At 40.1% G+C, this 12,918-nt stretch overlaps 1 protein-coding gene across 2 annotated transcripts; it reads left to right on the top strand.

The window, feature by feature from the left end:
• The first annotated feature begins 3,339 nt into the window (after positions 1 to 3,339).
• On the top strand, positions 3,340 to 11,064 carry ostm1 (osteoclastogenesis associated transmembrane protein 1). 2 transcript variants are annotated; one of them, XM_054761748.1, is made up of 7 exons: positions 3,503 to 3,637; positions 3,717 to 3,759; positions 3,931 to 4,045; positions 5,538 to 5,635; positions 5,720 to 5,830; positions 6,431 to 6,596; positions 8,385 to 11,064. In XM_054761748.1, exons 3-7 carry the CDS (start codon positions 3,985 to 3,987, stop codon positions 8,441 to 8,443), a joined length of 495 nt encoding a protein of 164 aa, XP_054617723.1. In that variant the 5' UTR covers positions 3,503 to 3,637; positions 3,717 to 3,759; positions 3,931 to 3,984; the 3' UTR covers positions 8,444 to 11,064. The 2 variants fall into 2 exon arrangements, with proteins under 2 accessions (XP_054617722.1, XP_054617723.1); XM_054761747.1 differs by having other exon boundaries at positions 3,340 to 3,759; positions 8,385 to 11,060.
• The last annotated feature ends 1,854 nt before the right edge of the window (positions 11,065 to 12,918 follow it).

Here is a 12,918-nt window from a genome sequence, read left to right as displayed (position 1 = left end):
GGGTCCCCGCGGGTTGGGAGACTCACACGACGAAAAAGGCCGATATTGGGAGAGAAAAGGGCGAAGAAGAAAGCCCCTCTCCCATCGCGACATAACCATTAAATGCAGTCTGACTTTATGTTGTATAGAGAGGGGGGCACAAGAAAGGAGGCACAGTTCTCCAATGAAAGAATGAGGTTTTGGGCGGATTAGGGACGGCCCGAGGGATGAAGAATAACTTCTGCATAACTTTACAGCTACTTTCTCTCCCCCACGCCAAGAGCCAAGTTGAAGGCCGCTGGGAGTTAACCCGTGTGTGATGGAAGACGGAGAAAGCATTTAATCGTAAAGAAAAGCTAAATATTAAACAGGACGTGGCTACCTTTGGGCAGGGAGAGGTGGCTAGTCTTAACCCTTAAAGCAGGGGTGTCCAAACGTTTTCCAGCGAGGGCCACATAGTGAAAAATGAAAGGATGCAAGGGCCACTTTTTATAAAGCAACACGATATGCTAATAAGTTATACATACAGTGGTGTGCCACCTTCCTTAGTTCTTATTTTTTTGCAGGTTTGTTGCATTTCAATGTTTAAGATCATCAAACTAATTGAAATATTAGTCAATGACAACTGAACACAAAATGCAGTTTTTAAATTAAACTTACAATTTACAAACCTACATGATCCTGTGTGAAAAAGTGATTCCCCCCGTGTTAAAACATAGCTTAACTGAGAATAATTGACATCTATCAGTGTGTAAACACTTATAAAGCCATTTCGAAAGCTTTGGGACTCCAGCAAACCACAGTGAGAGCCATTATCCACAAATGGCAAAAACATGGAACGGTGGTGAACCTTCTCGGGAGTGGCCGGCCAACCAAAATTACCCCAAGAGCGCAGCGACGACTCATCCAACAGGTCACAAAAGACCCCACAACAACATCCAAAGAATTGTAGTCCTCACTTGCCTCAGTTAAGGTCAGTGTTCATGACTCCACCAGAAGCAAGGCGCTGGGCAAAAACTGCCTGCATGGCAGAGTTCCACGACGAAAACCACTGCTGAACAAAAAAATCATCAAGGCTCGTCTCAATTTTGCCAGAAAACATCCTGATGATCCCCAAGACTTTTGGGAAAATACTCTGTGGTCTGACGAGACAGAAGTTGAACTTTTTGTAAGGTGTTAAAAAAGTAAAGTAAAAGGAACGCCGCATTTCAGAAAAAGAACATCATACCAACAGTAAAATATGGTGGTGGCAGCATATTTTACTGCTTACTACTGTTTTGCTGCTTCAGGACCTGGAAAACTTGCTGTGATTAAATGGAACCATGAATTCTGCTGTCTGCAAAAAATCCTGAAGGAGAATGTCCAGCCATCTGTTCGAGACCTCAAGCTGAAACCAGCTTGGGTTCTGCAGCCGGGCAATGATCCAAAACACACCAGCAAGTCCACCTCTGAATGGCTGAAGAAAAACAAAATGAAGACTTTGGAGTGGCCTAGTCAAAGTCCTGACCTGAATCCTATTGAGATGCTGTGGCATGACCTTAAAAAGGCGCCTCATGCTGGGAAACCCTCCAATGTGACCGAATTACAACAATTCTGCAAAGATGACTTGCTACAATTACTTCTTTTATCTCACTGCATTAGAAAATTAATTAAATTCTTATGAAAACTGCCTCTTCCTACATTTTAAGTAGTAGAATTTTAGTGCATGTCGGCCGTGTTGTGGCATACGTCTGGAGGTATGCACAAATGGACTTGCAGATGTACACTGATGCTTAAATGGCTTGAAAATAGTCCAGTTTAAACGTAAAATTGAGGTTTGTATAATTTCCTTACACTATTGGACGCTGTTTCCATTCATTCTAGCGGCCGTTTTCCGCACTATAATGTACTTAATGTACTTTTTCTGTAAAATACCTTGGTTTCTAAGTGCAGGTCATCTTTCCCGGCGCTTTTACACGTGCATAAAATCAAAAGAAAGTTCAAACCTCCCTATGTATAGTTCCGCAAGAGCTCTCATCGTCATCATCATCCATTTTATCAGTCTAATTGATGATTTTTGTCCTCTTTCTCATCTAGCGCATGCTAATGAATGCATTTTTTTCCCCACCACCATCTGACAATAACGGTCATCTCAAATAATGATATGCCGATTTTACTTGGTGCTCCCCTGATTAGACCAGTAGAGGAAGAGAGGCAAATAATACTGTAATCAGGATGAAACCTACCCTACCACTGCCTTATATGTCATAGTAATGCTCAAGTTACTACTTTAATGATGCATGTGATAATAATGGTTATCACGGCTGTCATTTTTAGTGCATGCTTCCGAAGGGACTTCCACAGCTGCTTACAAAGAACAACAGAGGGCTGCGGTTGTTTTGTACTGAGCCTCGCTAGAAAATGCTAAAGGAATGAGGCAAAGTCTGAACAATTAGTTGGTGGAGGGAAGAGTTAATGAGCTGTCGGTGTCGTGTGCAGTGAGAGCAACATTAAGGGGGCTCAACTCCATATTTACCACTCGAGTGGTGCACGGCCATTAGAATAGGCAGATGATGCCGCGTGCATCCTCTCCCCCTTATTTTCATTAGTCGCTGATGACTGCAGAATTGATGCGGCCTGCAACTTATCAAAAGCCACTAATTTCACATTAATGGCCATTGACTGCAGTGGCTTGATTCGAGGGCTTTATGACAATTATCACAATCAGGAAGGGGGCCCAGAACGTTGAAGCTGAGTCTGATTATTTGCAGCAATGGTGGAGGATGCGACAAACAGCGAGCTAGCTAGATAGCTAGATAGATTATGATCAATAATACACAAAAGCTATTTATTTTACCTGGAGTTTGCAAAAAGTAATAGTAATAATGAAAAATTACATAGCATACATGCACTTTGAAAGCTGTGTTTTAAAACATTAACATTAGCATTAAAATGCTTTTAAATTAATATTCAGGGTCTAACCATTGTTAATGTTATTTGTCTATATGTGCCCTGCGATTGGCTGGCGACCAGTCCAGAGTGTCAGAAGTCAACTGGGATAGGCTCCAGCATACCCCCGCGACCCTAATGAGGATAAAAGGCATTTAAAATGGATGGATGGATAACTATTGTTGATATATGGTTAGCAACAACTGTTCAATTGCAACAATAGTGATAAAATAAATATAAAATCATATATAATATAAAATACTTGTATATATATATATATATATATCATATACATTATATAATTATTAAAGTATTGTACAAATTTATGTTCTCAAACCATGTAAATAAACCAGTATTGTACTTTTAATGCAGTTGTCTGATGCCTGAGATCTGCTGAGGTCTCGCGAGACTATGAGCAATCACATGATCCAACTCAGCCCAAACCCGGAAGTCATGGGTTCTCTGATGGGAACTAATTGAAACGAACGCAGCGAGCTGTCAAACATGCCTCTTTATCAACAAAACACACTTTTAGTGGTGTTGTTGATCTATATTTACGCTGCCGCATCAAGCGAAGAAGCTAACGTCACACTTTCCACCTCGGCTGTGGTCAATTCGCCTGTTTTCAAGACTGCGGGGGTGGACTCTGCAGCCTCGCTCCGTCTGTTGTCTACTTTCCCAGGCGACTTGGAGATCAGCGACTACTGCAGCGAGCTTCTTCGCATTTTTGGTGAGCGGTATGTCGCCTATGTCAACTGCCTGGTTCCGTCTGCACGGCCGGTTAAAGTGTGTCAGAACTGTTTCGGCAGCTATGGCAGCCTGGTGACAACCTACACGAACATCTCTTCTGAGGTACTGAAACAGCAACTCAAGAGTCACATGACTCACCAGCCGTATGTCATGATGTTTACTTCCTCCTTGTGGCTTATTTAAGGACAGTAGTACATCAATTTATATTCCTAACCCCACTTTTGTGTTGCCCGAATTGCAGTAAGCATGGCTAAGTGCGTGTTTTGTTCTTAGTTGGGTTCTGGCAATGAGAGCTGCAGAGACAGCCTCCTTCGAGGAGATCGACTGATGGTGGTTTATCTGCTCTTCAACAACCTGAAGGACCTGTGGATCAAATCAGACTGCGACAGTAAGTGCATTTAAACACCCCACGGTTATTTTACATCAGGGATGTTAAAAAAAACTCTTCCTGAAAATACTGTTTGCCATGTCCTCAACTACTTTCAGTTGATTTGATTGCCTTTTTTTAATTATAAACAAAATGGTGAAGAATATCAAAGTCCTTTTGGACATGTGGAACTGTCAAAAAATGATTCACGAGATGTATTCCATTGTAACCTTCATGTTCAAATAAACTAAACCAAACCAAACCAAACCAAACCAAAGTGCACATGGCATCCTCCCACTTATCTGCATCCAGCCCTGGATGGAAATACTGTAGTTTTATACGAACAGTAGGTTCCATTCAGTGTTGAACAGCCACATGACTCTCTCTGAAGTCACAGTTGCTGCTAATCTGACAACTTGTGTCTCTTTCTACATTGTCCTGTCATCTGAGGTTCAGTCATGAACAGGAGATGATGCAATGGCCGTTTATACAAATGTGGATGCTTCTGAGCTGGACATTTCCATTTGAATTACATTTTGTTAGCATCAGCAGTTGTTCTGTTCAAGGAAAAGTCACATTTGTACTAGTAGATACCGTAAAACCGTGGAAGGTTAGGGTGAAATTCTCCACTGTGAGACAAATAAAGAGTCACTCACAATATATTCTAGTCAACCTCCTTCAGATTTCAAACCCATTTTCCTCATAGGCACTAACATGTATAGAAGTAATCTGTTCCAGGGTCAAACTGTTGCCATCATAAGCATTTATTAAATACAGACAATGCTTTCATTATAAACTGTCACGCAAGGGCAAAAATAAGTTTTGAGTATAGAAGAACGATAACCACTGTAGATAATAAAACATAAAAATAACAAGACAACAACTGAATTCTGACTAATTCCTTAGTATCTTTCATATTTTTTCTTCTCCTTTTTGAATAAAGCAAAGAATGAGCAAAACATGTGCTTAAGCCTTGGTGGTCGCTGAACTGAGGTCTGAGCACAACATGCACCTAATTTATGGCTAAAAGGATTACACTTCCCATGATGCTCAGAGTGCAGCTTCAGGAAGTAGTGAATTGGAGTCGTCAAGCGGATGCTAATAACACGTTTTGAAGTCTTATGCAGTGATCGTGTTTTGATCTGACAAATCTTAAGTAAGTTTGATCAAATGTAGAATTACTACAGCTTCTGCTTGAACTACATGGACCGCGGCAGCTGTTGAACTCTGATGGGGGGGAAAAAAGAGCATCATCGGAGCTAAGGAATGACATCGACTGTATGTAGGATGGTGAGCTTTATACTGTGTCTTTTTGTGCAAATATCCTATGTTACAACGTGGACACCTGCGGCTTATAGACAAGTGAGGCCAACATATGTACAACTTTTTTTTTCTTTTTGAATTTGGTGGGTGCGGCTTATATTCAGGTGTGCTCAATAGTCCGGAATTTACAGTGCTTTTTTTGTGCAAGATGATGCAACTACTCACTCAAACTGGTGATTCTTCCTTGTAGACTGTATCGTGGATGGATTCCAGAGCCTCACTGACGACTCGCTATACTTCTTGTCCACCCTCAACCAAACTCTCAGCTGCTTTGAGAGATACCAACAGGTATGTCACCAATGGTTTGTATCCCTTTCACATATTCCTTCCACATGCTGAATGTGTGGACCTTTACGTCCCATGTCTTCACAGGGGAACCACACAGAACTGTGCACAAACTGTAAGAGCGCCTACAAGAGCCTCAATGAGCTATACAGCGGCATGGAGAAGAACAAGACTTTGTGTATCGACATTGAGGACGGGGTACGTGTGTGCCAGAGGTTGTAGTAAAACATTGATTATGTTTGGTCTGTATTCTTGTGAGTTCACCAAATTGTATCATTCATTCATTTGTTTACACAATGCAGCTTAATCTGTTTTATTGATGTAGCAAAAGAACGGAAGTGCTTCGTATTAATCCAGTTTATTTGAGGTAACCAAGGTTTTTTTTCCCTGTATTGACTGTGTATTGACTGTTGACTTTCCCTATTGACTTCCCTGACTGTATTTGTGGCATACATAACTATAGAAAGTTGTGACAGGTCACACGATCAACTGCACAAAGGTGTTTTGTTTTTTAGCTTTTGGATTTGAATGTGATTAACACTTTCTGAAGTTGTACCTCATTTTTGTTTTTTGTTGTACTTTTGAGCGGCGTTGAAGCTGACAACAGCATCAGTTTATAGTCACTCTGATATGTGTAGGCTCTGCTGTGCAGTCTGAATCGTCAATAAACGCAGAAAACAACAAATGATGGCTTTTCGATAGAAGAAACCAGAGATGGGTCGACTTAATAGCAATATTGTGCCATAATTGTGATCATTTGAGCTGAAAGCTTATGTTGGAACTTTGCGTCCTTCTCAGATGAACATGACCCGCAGACTGTGGAGTAAGAATTTCAATTGTTCCTTCCCCCGGGAGGAGACGGTGCCTGTCATCGCCGTGTCCAGCTTCATGCTCTTTCTGCCCATCATCTTCTACTTGAGCAGCTTCCTTCACTCAGAACAAAAGAAACGCAAGCTCATACACCGTGAGTAACCAGCTTAATTCTCCCATTGTCACATCCAGATATTTTGACAGGGTTTTGAGGGCTCTTTGTGGGCCTGTAAGGAGAAGGGGGGAGCGGTGTACTTTGACTGACTGTGATAGTGGAGTTTTGCCTTGGGATGGAGGAGGAGTTGGAGGAGGAGGATGGGTGGTGAAGGCTGACCTCTGCAAAATCATAAAAGGAGAGATGTCTAAGGATAAGAGGGTACAGTTTTTGGTCAAGTGTTCACATTTTGTGTGTTTGTAACAACACTCTCCTCCAGCCGCACATTTAAGGTTGGACGCAATTCGCTCTGGGAGGCAGCCAATTTGGTCGTATTTTACAATAGAAACAGTCTGTTCCAAACCTTTATCAACTGCATAAGCAGTGTTTTAAGTAACATTTCAACATTCTTAACAGTCATAAAAGTGTAAAAAGAAGTTAACTCCTGTTAAAAGCAAAATGTGACAACAAAACTGTTCTATACTTTAATGATGAATGCGGTAATACTAATGTGAGTCACATTTGACCCTAGAAGTGTAAAAAGAAGTCAAACATTTTGAAGAACGCACGTCGTACTGCCTACTATACAATCTCATTCTCTTTAAACCTCATATTCTTTTGGTAATAAAACAGCCAAAGAAAGCTAGACGCTGTTCTGGAATGATACTCGGTGGTCTCACGGGATGTCTTGTATCATTTTATATGACTTTAGAGAAGGGGTGTCCAAACTACAGCCCATGGCCGTGGCACATTGTAGATATTAAATTAACCAAAAAAAAAAAACAACAGCAGCAATGGGGAAAAGGAGCAAAAAGGTTTAATAATACGTGTTAATAATACACTTTGTCACATGTAATACAAAGTTTTGTCTTTAAATACATGTAAACTCATATGTAAGCATCCTTTTATGTTTCCATGTGCGGCACTTAGTGGAAAAAGTTTGGACAGCCCTGCTTTAGAGAACATTTTGGTCATATTCCGAGTACAAAAAATAGGTAGGACCAATTGCACTCTAACATTTACCCACTTCCATATTAGGATGCGCTCACACGAGGCAATCTGTTATTTTCTGTCATTTTCTTTGTTATGTATTTAAAAAAATAATAATTTTAAGCCATTTTTATTTTTATTTATTTTTATCTATTTTTTTTTACACTTTTAAGTCATTTAAAATATATATTTTTTTTATTTAGTATTTATAATTTATTCATACATTTATTGAAGACAAACTAAGGAAATGTTTTTTTTTAAATGGCCAATGTTGTCTTTTGAAACATGAATACACATAATTCCATATCCAAAGTGCATTTTAGAGGAATTTATGAAGGTATTTTGTCAAGAAAATGAGGAAGAACAAAACTGCATGCATACAGTCATGGAAAAAATGATGAGACCACCCTTGTTTCTTCAGTTTCTTCTTCATTTTAATGCCTGATACAACTAAAGGTACCTTTGTTAGGACAAATAAAGCAATGACAACAAAAATAGCTCATAAGAGTTACATTTTTTAGCAGTACAATGCTGTAGCTATTCATGTAAGAACTTAAGTGATTATGGTTATTATCAAGAAAACCATGGAAGTTGCTAGATATCAGCTCTTAAATTAAACTCTTATTAGCTATATTTGCACAAATAACCTTATAAATTAAACTTAAATACCAAAATTACACAAAATAAGACCACAAAATCACACATTTGACTTACAGCTGTGCAATGAATATGCAGCATACAGTACCATACAGGAAGATAATGATACATGTGATGTCAATTCTCTGTCTCCATTGGCAGCCAAGAGGGCGAAGTCCTACGCCTCCAGTTTGATGAACATCCAGGACAAGCAGAGCTGATTGAAGCCAACGGGGTGAAAATTCGTCATTTTGTACATTTCGGAGGTTTGGCTCTCTTCACAGCCGGTTGTTTACAGGCTGCCTTTACCTATTATTTAAAGGACGCACATGAACTTTAAAGTTGAATTCCCTGGTATTTTCAATGCGCACACATTTTTTCCCTTCATATCGATATTGTTCAACAAGCACACACTGTAAATTTATCTTGAACTTAAGTTATCTTTGCCAAAGACCTTTTTATTGCTGTTGTAACCAGACATTACCATTTCATTATTATTTTTTCTTTATCTTTGTTAGTGCAATCCCGCGTGTTATTGCATAATCAAAACACACATTTTACACAGAGATTGTGATTTCATGTAAATGAAAGTAGACGTAATATACAGGAGGTTGCTCTTACTTTTTTTTGCCTTGGTGGAGGTCTGCAGTGAGTACCATTCTAGTTCAAGATTAAACTCATATTGAGCAATTTAATAAGCCGTTATTTAATCTTGATTTGTAAGAGGTTGGTTGCTTCCTCGTATGTGACTATTAATTACATAGTTACACATGTCGGTGCACAAAGATCCTACCCCTCGGTGTGTGCATGTGCACATGATTGAATGAGAGTATGTGCTCTAGTTATGGATCGAGAAATGGGTTTTATGTCTGTAATGCATGTTCAGAAGAGAGCCACAGAAAGAGGAAGTACTTGATGTCCATTAGCGGTGACATGTGTCTGCTGCGTGAAGAGGGTGCACATCACTGGGTGTGTTTTGTTATGTTTAAAAAAAAAACAAAAAAAAACACCCGAAGACATAAGTCATGAGAGCAGTCAGTAATGCACTAAGATGTTACCTGCCTCCTAAAATCAGTCTTTAATGAATGCATTAATTTTTTATGTGATTTGTGCCTGTTTATTTTTTCTAATGGATGTTTGCTTCCTGGTAATTCATTTACATGACCTGATAGCTACACATTAGCTTTATGAGTGGCGAATTGATGAACATGACAAAGCAAAACAAATAGTCACTAATGTCTCATCACCTCTTGGGGGTTTTAAATGTTTCCATTTCTTCAGTGATTAGTGTAGAAAACCATTGTTTTTTAAAAGCATCTGGCCATGGATGCGCCAACATTTAAAATAGGTTTTAAGATGTGTTCACGTCTGCGTGGCCATCCAAACCCTGATATGCAACAAAAGTGGAGCAAGATTGTTTGAGAGATGGGTCTCTCGACCTTGGTTGTATCAAACCATGGTAGATTATATGTGTTATACCAGACCCTCCTCAGAGAATATAACACACTTGGGCCGTCCCATACTCAATACATACCACTTGTGCACAATCGGAGGTGCAGCTCCACTCCTGTTCGACTGCGCTGCGGCTTGTTCATCTTTGTTGACCGCTTGTGTTTCATCACAGAATAAATGACACAAGAAACACTTTCTGTCTTTCACTTTTCCTGCGCACTTCTCGTATCTAAATATAGTAACCATGTTGCTGAATTGTCAACATGAATCTCTTCAATGTATGAGGTGTGTTATCAAGCTGAACCGGTGACTGCTGGTGCTTGTAAAATTGGCGCTATAACGACGATTGTAAATAGAATGGCTCTGTGATTAAGGGTGCAGACAAGTCCGAACATCTGTGTGTTTTGATCTGACAAATCTTAAGTAATTTTGATCAAATGTTGAATTACTACAGCTTCTGCTTGGACATTGTGATGGCAGCTGTTCAACTCCAGTGAAAAAAATAAGCCTCTCATACTCGCGAGATCTCAAGACACTGCTAATATTTGGTGAAGTTTACGCTCTCACCATTGCAACTAAAATTCTATTAATTTTGCCTTTGACGTAACTGAAGTTAGCTCAGCAGGTTTGAAAATTAGGTTTTCTTTTCCTCAAGCTGCTGCGCCTCCCCTGAAAAACCCCTGTATTAGATTGATACAGTAGATGCATGACTATAGAATATAGACGAGCTAAACTATGTTGCATATGAATGATATCAACCTCAAAGGCCAAGGTACAGGGTGTTTAAGGCCGCTCTTCCTCCACACAGCAGTGACCCTTGTTCCAGGTGATTAAACGTGGTTGCCCTCCAATTTCTTGCATCAGGACTTTTCCTCCATCATTAGCAGCTAATCGCTAACAGTGGGATAAAGATACTTGGCCGTTAAACTCCTTTTTGGCTTCTTGGTCTTATGGAGCGTAGCCACAGCGGCCCATCAGCTAAGAGCATTACGCACACGCCGAGTCATATGAGCCCCTTAGCGGCCAGCGTGGAGCGTGAAAACACGGTGTGTTACTTACGGGGCTGTGTGTGTGGCTCAAGAATGACAGTTTATATTCCCACTAATCTCCCCTCAGGTCCTTAAGCGGGCCTGAAAGTCAAACAACACACGCCCACGAGCGCCCATGTTGTGCAGCCACCGGCCACTTCTTTAGGTACACCTGCACAATCTACTGTAATGACAACCAATACAATCGTTCTGCCTTCACGAAGCTGATACTGCTCAATTTGATTGACTGTTTTAGATGTGTTAATAATAATGGATTACGTAGATTGTATATAGTGCTTTTCAAGGAACCCAGTGCGCTTCAAAAGTGACCCCATTATTCATTCACTCCTCAGTCACACACTGGTGGCGGTAAACTACATCTGTGGCAACCAAAACATTGCAAACACCTGTCTGTGTGATGTGGGGAAGGATGCATTCTTACGTAGTGCAGGTGTACCTAATAATGTGGCCGTCCTCCACTGATCATCATCATCATAGGGGGCACCATTTAATTTGTCCATTTGTTTTACCAGAATAAAGACAACAGAATTTGAAAATGTTGGAAAGTAAAAATGCAGACTGAATGTTAAAATGTACGAATGAAGTTGATTGATTACAGCGGGGTCAAGGATCGAACCCCAACCATGGCTTTGGGAAACAGTGGCAGAGGTCAAATTTATATTTCACATCAAAAAAAGATGTAAAAATAGAATTTTATGCCTAAAAACATACAGAAATTAATGTTTTAACATGGAGGTCTCAACATTTATTTGAATGTTTTCAAAGTTTACACACTTGTTAGTGACTGTAACGGTAACATTTGTCCAAACATAATGTGTCCAACTTGTTTATGTTTTATCCCAAATACAAAAACATATTACATAAAAAGAAAAAACATACGGTAAACATATGCAAGTATTGAAAATGAGCAGTTACGATTGCATTGGTTCAGGCAGTAGATTGACTTCCACTGGATTTTTTTTTTTTTTGCAAGAAAAGATCAAATCCAGAGGTAATCATGGCTTAATGCCACACATAATAATTGTCCGCCTAATCCACTCACAAAGCGATTTAATGTCAACAATACATAATAATTCTGCTGACAGTTAATGTGTAATCAATGAACACAACTTGCTTGCTTCGTGAGTGTGCTGGATTGGAAGTCAAGCAAAAAAAAAAAAATGTGCTGAGTTTCAAGCTTTTGTGGAAACAAATGAAAATCTCCCGTGCTGAAATCTCACATTGCATAAAGCCACACTAAACCTGACACACTGAAAATGAAAAACATCTTCAAATTGGGGGACTTTGATTGTGCTTGCTAATTGTTTGTGCACACTGATTCGGCTTCACTTTTACTTTCCGAGCTATTCGTATTTGAGGTTTATTAACATTTTTGCATTGACCTTGAGCACTGTACTATAAATATCCTGCTAAAAATTGCGCACACTGTGCACTTCAGTTATGACAATATTAAGAATCTGTTAGTTGGATGTTATGCAAGCCCCTAAACCCCCCCACAACCATCAGCAACACCTTGAACTGTCAGTTAGTGAACTGGCTGGAGGTGAGCTCTCCACGCCTGAGAGCTGAATATGATTCTTTGTTGACTAAGAAGTAAACATATGCCCTCGGGGGTAGGCATTAGCGTGCACACTTACACATGCATCCATGCAAGAGTGAATGGGGGGTATTATACACCTGCAAGAGGGGGTCAAAGTCTGTCAATCCCAAGATTATGGCATTATAATAGATTATGGAATCACTCTCTAATGGCAGTCATTCACTTGGTAATCTCAGCAAGCTATAAATGCAAAAACAAAAAAAAAGCACTTAGTGTTCCAGTAAGAAAATGAGCCTTTCTCCTCAGTGGTCCCTCACTTGTTGCACAAAGGTCTTATGACAAGTCAGCTGTTGGTGACATCACAGATGCTGGATCGTATGTCAGAAACTTTTGCTGGGCCTGACTTAACATCCCTCGTAGGCGGCAGACGCGGGAGGCCACTTCAGGTTCAAGGAGCGGCTGAAAGGGGGGTCTACTATTTCAGGGCAGGAACATCTGACCCCCTTTGTGAGCGTGTGTGCCATCATCTTGACAAGACAGTTACCATGTGGCTATGCCAAAAGCGGGCTTCTGTTTTTGATCAGTGTTCGTATAGAATACATTTTATTTCAAGGCAAGAGCGCCATCTAAAGACATTGTTTGGAACTGTCTTAAA

Source organism: Dunckerocampus dactyliophorus, chromosome 19 (assembly GCF_027744805.1).
Source record: "Dunckerocampus dactyliophorus isolate RoL2022-P2 chromosome 19, RoL_Ddac_1.1, whole genome shotgun sequence".
Lineage (NCBI taxonomy): Eukaryota > Metazoa > Chordata > Actinopteri > Syngnathiformes > Syngnathidae > Dunckerocampus > Dunckerocampus dactyliophorus.
Note: the sequence above shows the minus strand (reverse complement) of the source record. Positions and strands in the feature narration are given on the sequence as shown.